This window comes from Lupinus angustifolius, chromosome LG20 (genome assembly GCF_001865875.1).
Source record: "Lupinus angustifolius cultivar Tanjil chromosome LG20, LupAngTanjil_v1.0, whole genome shotgun sequence".
Taxonomy (NCBI): Eukaryota; Viridiplantae; Streptophyta; class Magnoliopsida; order Fabales; family Fabaceae; genus Lupinus; species Lupinus angustifolius.
Window position 1 is genome coordinate 8,379,560 of NC_032028.1, and position 9,123 is coordinate 8,388,682.

The following is a 9,123-nucleotide window of genomic DNA, read 5'->3' on the forward strand; positions in this document are numbered from 1 at the left end:
GTTAGGAGGAGTCAGAATAAAAAATAAAAATAAAACTCTTTCTTTACGGCCGAGTTAGGTGAGAGAAATCCTAAAACTACACTACAAAAATAATTTTTCAAAAAGGTACATTAAAACTGTAATTTGCAATGAATTTGCCTCAATTCTTCATTGTTTGTACTATTCTGTCCTTTGGGCTCAAATACCAATTCATTCTTAATTTTAATGATTTAAAACAATATTGTGAAACCAATAACCTTTAATCTCTCAGTTCTTAAATTAGTCCAAATCTTACTATTTAAATGGTGTGGAGTCCCTCCTTGACACACATAACTAAGGCTCCTAAAGTGAATGCCTTTTCAAGAGGAAACAAATTAAGAGGTTTGGCACCTCATTTGGTGATTAGAAAAGCGTTCCAATTAGTAGATCATTGGTTACCCATTATTACAAATTCACAGTTCTTTCTCAGTTTCTCAATTCTAGTGTCTATGAAATGTATCAGTGACAATAAAAACAGTGAGTGTGACTGGTTATTTGGCTGTTCACATTAAATTACATCAACATAATGAATAGAAGAATATAGCATGTGGGTGTTCAAATAAATCACATGACTAATAATAAGAAAAAAAGTACAATATCTTATAATATATAGCATAAACATAATGGTCTTAGATTAAGGAAGCTGCTACATTGAAAGGAATACTATTTCTCTATGCATATGCTCTGCACCTTATAAGACAGCTAATTTATCATAGCTTGAGCTGTCTGATTCTGGTTGGTTGTGAAGCAAAAGTAGAATATAGCATGCAAGCATAAACTTTTACAGAAAATGGAATACTTATAAAGCAATGCATCTGATTGAAGCATACCAAGTTAACAGCTCCAAATGTACATAAATAGGTTCCTTAACTAAGAGTATTCTATCATTTTATGAGTATGGAACTAATCACTTTCGGGATATGTGGCTGTCTTTCTTGACAAGTGTAGCTCCCATAAATCAAACATTTGAGTTTTGGCCTAACACTTCTGAGGATCTAGTGAGACCTAACACTTCTGGACCAACGCCTGATTGGTTTCCTTAACTATTATAATAAGCCTTAGCTTATACATGGATGAGGTGTTGCTTACTAATTAGCCCTTGGGAAATATTTTTATTACATAGTGCTTGCATTTGAATCATTTGTACCTGTCTGTGTTTTACTTAGATTCACTGTCTTAAGGATCTATATGGAGGATACATTTCCCAAGATGGAAATCTTCTATCAAAAGGAATTACCAACTTGTTTCCAAGAAATGGCAACAACAGAATCAAAGTTTTCGGAGGATGCAACTATAAGAAATTCTCACTCTTTCACTGCTTCTAAACAGGTTCATGTGCTAACATGTGGGGTAAACTCATCAATACCATCATTCCCTGAAAAGCTCATTTCATCAACAGATTCTACTTCAATGAAAGAAGTGGCACCTTTTACCACTTTCATTACTCATATCCCTACAAAGTTCTCTGATCATGAAGACATCAGTAATATGCAACAGAAAAACCAATCCATTTCTGGATTCAATTCTATCTGCACCCCTATTGTCACAACCTCAGATACAACAAGTCATAGCTCCATCCCTCTCAACCTTTTGGAAACTCTTCCAGCATTAACCAAAGCACCAATCTCTAATGAGAAACTGGTTCCTCCAAAATTTCCAAATTTGGGTTTGTTTTTGCAGGAACCTTCCAAGGTTTACTCAACTTCCTCACACATCAAAAGTGGTCATGATGGCATGTCAGAAACTTCAGACCCTTCATTTCATTACTCCAATTTTGACCAAACACACCCTCAAGCAATGAATAAGACTATTCCAACAAATCTAAGGTCCAATTCTTTCAATGAAAATTGGTTAAGAGCCACAAAGAATCAACCTTTGAAGTGTAGTGGTGGAAGAAGGAAGCTATATAAAGGTGTTAGGCAAAGACAATGGGGGAAATGGGTAGCAGAGATAAGATTACCAAGAAATAGGAAAAGGGTATGGTTAGGAACATTTGACACAGCTGAAGAAGCTGCATTTGCATATGATACAGCAGCATATATTCTAAGAGGAGAATATGCTCAGCTGAATTTCCCAGATATGAAGCATGTGATTCAAGCAAATTCTTTGAATGGAACTACTGCTGCACTTGTTGAAGCAAAACTACAAGCAATATCAGTACAAAGTGGTTCTTCTAATAGGAAGATCACTGATTCATCAGAAGCAGGGTCATCTATAATTGATGAGAATGGCAAATTGAAAAGTAGAAAAGGTAAGGATTCAATTTCAACATTGAATGAGTGGGAGTTTGGTGCTGAGAGAAGTGAGAGAATCAAAAGTACCCATGTTGAGATATCAGATATTGAAGCTGTTCAGTTAAGCAGAATGCCATCCTTGGACATGGATATCATTTGGGATGCACTATTAGTCTCTGATTCAGGACCAATTTAATTTTTTCATTGCTATAAATTTGAAACCGGACGGGATGAGACTCGGTGCAAACTAGGAGGTTATATGTTCAAATCCTGAAAGCATCATTCTCTTTGCTTGGGAGAGGGTAAAACTATGTACATCTACCTTACCCAAATTCAACTAGGTGTCAGACTTGTCCACCACCTTTTTTCTATAAATTTGAAGCCATATACAGTCCTTGTTTGATTTACTTATATTATCTCATTTGAAGTTTGATCTACATATTTAGTTTTAAGCCCATTAGTTCATTCACGATCTGGCACTTCCTTGCCAGTACCTCAAAATATGCTCATTGAATCAACTGAGTTCTGTTTTTCTATAATTTTATTTTGAAATTAGTATTCTTAATTCCTTATCAACATGTCAACACCCTTTGTTCAGTGTTTTAAGGAGAGAAAGATGTACACAATGAGTATAAATTTTTTTATACTGTTTTACCTATATTGAGAAGAAAGAAAAAATGTACTGATATTGTACGAGTTTTTATATTATCATTATAATATAAATGAATGAGTATGATATACTAATTGTAATATAAATGAATGTGCATTCTAACCCTATCTCGGCCTATTCCATTAAAAAAATGTCCTCATGTAAAAATGTATTAACAATATGTTAATACATTTAGACAATTAGATCTCAACTCACCAGGTTCAGGACAAGATTCCCGACACAAAGAGCGTTATTGAGATAATTACAAATTACACAATATTCTCAAATTCTCAAATTGAAAACGAAGCTACTGGAGCCATGTTGTAAAAACGTGAGACTTCATGGCATCTACCAAAATTCCCATTGATAAAGGCATCTACCACATATTAGGTAAAAAGCCCATACGAGTATCGTCATTATCGTTTTCAATTTCTTCTTCAACACTTAACCCTTCAATTCTTGCTCCATTAGGATCTCTAATTCCCACATTTATTCATAAAAATGATGTAATATGCATAACTGACCGTTAGTCTTGTAAATTACGGTTCAGTTATTACGATTATTGTAACTGTTAGAGTGTGAATTATTTTGTGAAATAAATATTTTTGATATTGATACAGATGCAACTAATGTGACTCAAATATGGTCCAATATGATTCTGTTGCAATCCGTTGCAGTCACATTATTATAATTTGGTCTAACATCACAATTACATGTGATGCAGCTTGGACCGTCACTCCACTGCATCCATAATATTATAGCCGCATGTGATCCACAATTCAAAACACTACTAAAAGTATAAATGCTTCTTACAAAAGTATGTTAATATGTCAACTACATGTTAACTATATACCTTTAAGCCAACCACACTCACATGTTAACTGCTATGGACTAAAACGAAAGTAATACCAATCAATAATAGATGATGAACTGATAGTAAAAAAAACTTTAATACTTATATATTAATCTCTAATGAAATAAAGTATTAAATTTGTCCAATGTAAAGATGTATGCACAGTCAGTGCATCATCTATTGTTCATTTGAATTACTTTAATTTTTTTTTGAAAAGTCAATAATGGTTAAAAAAAATGAATGGTAGATTTTCTTTGAAAAGTCAATAATGATTTTCTTTGAAGGTATGTAAAGATTTATACATAATCATTATACAATTTACCATACATTTGTATTACTTTTTAAAAACTTAGTAATGATAGAAAATAAATTATAAATGCTAGACTAAATATATATAAATTTCGTTAATACATATATTTTTTCATAGAAAATATAAGAACAAATTATATTGATATACTTCGACATTTGATTTAATTTATACAGACATCTTACTGAGAAATTAAAATTAGAGTAATCTCAACTATCACCCCTTCAAAGAAAATAAATAGTCATAATAAAATAAGAATCTAACAATAAAGTTTTGGTGTAGTTATGCAAAATTTTACTAGATTCAAAAATACTAAAATGTTAATTGTTCATTCCTAACAATAACAGTTATTGACTGTCACATATAAAAAAAAAGATTAATTCTTTACTCATATTATCAAAATAAAAACAATAATTAATACATTTATCTTTAAAATTTTGATTCATTGCGAGTAAAGCAGAAATACGCCATACAAGTTTTACTGTCTCAATCGAGATTAATGTAATGTCTAAAACAAGAAGGATATTTAAATATGAGTTAGGAATAATAATATGATATAACATTTTTATCTCTTAATATATAATGATATAATATTTTTTTTCTTAAAATTAAGTGTAAAATCAACCACTTCTCTCTCCATTAATGGAGAAGAGCCTCATTCATTAAATAAGATTAAACTAACCTCGTGAATTACTCTAATTTCCCCAAAATATAATTCTGACAAGTTTAAGCTTTCAAAAGTATTATAATTATGAGACCAATTTTCTTCCGCTTTGATTTTTTTATATAAGCGTAGCTTTAATTATTTTATTTTGAAAATTAAATTTAGACAAAAACTATTTCTTAAACTTGCTGAGTAAGATCTTCAGCCTACTTTAGATTGTAAAACTGTAAATTTAACATATTTGTGATTAAGTTTATTCTGCCTACTTTGTTGAGAAATATTATGATCTATATATTGATTTTAAAGGGAAAATTAATCATGGATTGGTCTCAACATAGATAAATGAATTAAATGGATTCATCTCCTATGCTTGACTTTCCAGTATTGGAAATATGAGAGGAGATACTTTTTTAAAATATTTAATTTAAAAATCTAGATTATTAAAATTTTACTTTTATTATATGTTATAATCTTACTTATGCACTGACTTCTCAAGTAATAATGGAGTGAAGACTGACTTCAAATAAACATCAAACCAATGAGAATATGGTTAACTTAGAAATGGGTGAATTGACTGGAGCTTGAAGCATCATGCATGTTAGGGTAAAAAAATGTTTAGTTAATGTACTATGGCGTTGAGTTGTAATCTATGCTTATGATACATGAATTCTATAAAGATTTAACATATATATCCACATTATAACTGTTCTTTACACATACATTAATCATCATTTATATATTATTTATTATTAACTCTCAAATAAAAGTAATACAAATTAATAATAGATAATATATTGTAAGTTTAAAAAAACAGCCACACATATATTAAACTCATTCTATAATTGATTGCTATGTGCATTAGCTATGATGTATACTTGCTCCTTTTATCTTAAATATCATTAAGATTTTACATACATGATCGCCAAGCCTAGAAATATCAATATGATATTAGTAATGGCTATGTTCATGAGCTTATAGTATACTAATATTTCAAATTAAAATATTTTGTTGGACTAAATAGAAATATTTTTTAAATAAGTAATGTCATTTAATATATGAGCACAAAATTGTGTTTTGTTCAAGTAATAATTATTAGTTAAATAAAAATATAATGTTGTGCTCATGTATAAATTACTTTACTTAAATTGAAATTAGTGTTATTGAAAACATGTAATTATGTATCTTAAAAGGTAGACTAAACAATTTTCTTTCTATGATTTATTGTTTCCAACCCATCTTTATTATAAAATAAACTGTCACCTTAATTGTATAAGTGCTAATGATTTATATAGCAAGCTCTCCGATTTAATTTTATCTTTGTTCATTTCGTTTTTCGTTTTCGAACCCTAGTTGTCAATGGCTACATAAAAATTGCTTCAAATCTATTGTTACATGTTCAGAAATTTATCGAAGATCAAATCATATCAGGTAATTCTTAATATTTTAGTACAAATTGAAATTTGAAATTTGGGTGTTTGTTCATCATATGTAAGGATTTCATGTGTATTAGATATGGAAAAAGGAAAATGGAATCATAGATATAGTCAAAGCTTTTGAACCATATAGATATATGCTTCTTGGTCCAATATATATATACTTCTAAATATCGATTCTAATGTTCTTTTTATAAAAGAGGTTAGAGAAGTTGCGTTAAGATATAATACTGAGAAAAGAAATGAGTATAGAAATGATCATGAATTAAACCTCACTTACCAATATTTCAACATTCTTTATTTTTTTTAATTTATTCAATTGTTTTTCCTCACTTTCTTTACAATGTTTGATTTGAATTGGGGTGATCGTTTCCTTCATTTGTTGTAGTCTTGTAAAAAAAATGCTTTTGGACACAAGTCTTCATGATATTTGTTTTCTCTTTAGTCATAATAATTTAGTTACATTGGACCAAATAAGTTCGATATTTGGGTTACATTTTGACTGATTTTGTATTTCTGAGAATATATGAGTATCCTAAAATATGCATTCAAATTGTATAGATGATAATATAATTGCACTAAATTTAATATTCATTAGAAATACATTAGTCCTGTATTATTTTATCAGTGTATACTACCTTGGAATCCCATTGTTAGTCATTATATGAGTGGAATGATGAGAGTTGAAAAAGTAAAATAATATTATTTGATTTTTTAATTTCTCACGGTAATAAATTTAGTTTTTTTTATTGTATACAAGTGCTTGTTAAGTAATTTTGATCATGTATATTATTCATTTATTTCTACAAAATTATATTAATCAAACCTTAATTTTACTAGATATGATCAGGTACATAAATAGATGTCATAGTTTATATCATAAACAGTCCATTTCTCTATCACAACATTATTATCTATGCTAAATGATGTTTATTATCTTGATAACATTTTATTGTCTAATATTTAATGTCATATTACATTGTGGGTCTTATAGTCATGTGATAAAACCTCCACTTGAGCTTCAATGATACATTTCTATCACATATGACACCTAAAGACTCCACCATTTCATTCACCTCATTTGAATCATATGGTTTATATAAGCATCAATTCTCTCAAGTATATGATTGTCCCAAAAAACTTTAATATAGTGACTTGGGATATGGTATGATCTCCAAATTGTATCTATAGAATAAAATATTTCCACCTCTTGTTTGAATTATACTTCATATACTTTATCTTACTCTGACTTAGGAAATCCATGTGCTTCTAAATCTTTTCTTTACCTTTCTAGTTTCTCATTTAATTTCTCTCCCAATCTCCAACTAGGACAATATCATCCACACAAAAACATGCATCTTAGCACAAATTCTTGGATATGCTCAATAAGCATATTCAAGACGAATGTAAACAAGTCTAAGATTAATGTTAACCCTTACTGTACTCATATGTCAATAGGAAATTTCTATAAGATTCTATTTTGTGTTATCACACTAGTCTTGACACATCATACATATATTGGTTACTCGAACATGGGCATTTCAAACGGTTTTCATCTTTTTACATCTTTCCACAATACGTTTATAGGACATTATCATAAACTTTCTCCAAATTAATGAAAAGTATGTGAAACTCCCTTTGGTTCATTCAATATCTCTTCATCAATCGTTGTAGTAAGTTTATAGCCTCTATGGTCAACTTCTCTGACATAAAAATGAATTGGTTTTTAGTGATACAAGACTATTGTCTCAACCTCGACTAGATTATTATCTTCCACAATATCACAATAATATGACTCATGAGCTTAACCCTCATATAGTTTGCATAATTTTTAATGTCACTTTTGTTCTTAAAAATAAGAATTAAAATTTTTCTCCTCCACTTATCTAGCATTATCTTAAATATCATGATTTCATTAAACAACTTTTCAAGCTAGCTAATGCTTCATCTCCTAGAAAGTTGCAATCTAAGAGGTCTATTATTTGGTCATTCATTCTGTTCAAAACTTCTTTCACCTCCAAGAAATGAATTCTATGATAAAATGTACAAATTTTTATTCTCCTCCTTCATGTTTAGTCTATCAAAAAAATAATGAATCATGTTCAAAGCTCAAAAGCTTGTGAAAATCATACTTCTATCTTTCCTTATAACATATTTGTCATTCCCAACATTTTTTCCTTTTCATGTTTAATGAGTTTTACATTTGGTCCACGTTTATTTTCTTTATTTCCATAACCTCTGCACGTCTATAAACAATTCTTTTCTCTCCTTTAGCACCTAGATATTCTTATATCCATCATACACTCTACTATACTCTTAACTCTTAAATCAATAACCAAAAACCTATGTTGATTCGTAAAGCTCTTTACATCTACGACTTTGCAATATTAGCAAAAGTTTCAACCTAGTTACCTTATAAGAAAAAAATCAATTTTGGAACATGCAATCCACTCTTATATTTGATAAGATACTCCTCCCACTTCTTAAAACGGGTAATGTAAAGTATACCTACAAAAGATAGTACATACAGTATCCAGTTCAACATTTTTTTCAAAAAACTAGAGTATGGGTCAGTTGCATGAATAAGGTATACCTACGATAAGATACCCGTTGATGTTGTTTCTTGTATATTGTCTATACCCTTCTCCAGCAAAGTAGCATTCTTCACCGACAAATGAAAATTGAAATCTCAATAATAGAGAATTTAGGGGTACTTTGAAACTTTTTGTTGCAACAGCTTTTCACTTCAAGTATTAACATCCAGCAGTGTATGCAAGACTGAATCAACTGTACAATAGCATGCACTCTTTATATCCCTAATGTGTTATTTTCTGCCCATTTTGGTTTTATTTTCCTTAACTTTTAAAGTCATATGGACTGTTTCTTTGAAGTTCAATAGCTCTCCTCCGAATGCAGCATATGGTATTTGATGATTTCTTGCATAATTTTCAATTGTAGGTTCATT

The 9,123-nt window shown here is 29.7% G+C and overlaps 1 protein-coding gene across 1 annotated transcript; it reads left to right on the forward strand.

The window, feature by feature from the left end:
* Positions 1,173 to 2,700, forward strand: LOC109335680 (ethylene-responsive transcription factor ERF062-like). The gene has a single exon (XM_019571836.1). It carries the CDS (start codon positions 1,207 to 1,209, stop codon positions 2,446 to 2,448), a length of 1,242 nt encoding a protein of 413 aa, XP_019427381.1. The 5' UTR covers positions 1,173 to 1,206; the 3' UTR covers positions 2,449 to 2,700.

Coding starts and splice junctions, on each gene's coding strand:
- LOC109335680 (XM_019571836.1), top strand. CDS start 1,207: ATGGAGGATACATTTCCCAAGATGGAAATCTTCTATCAAAAGGAATTA.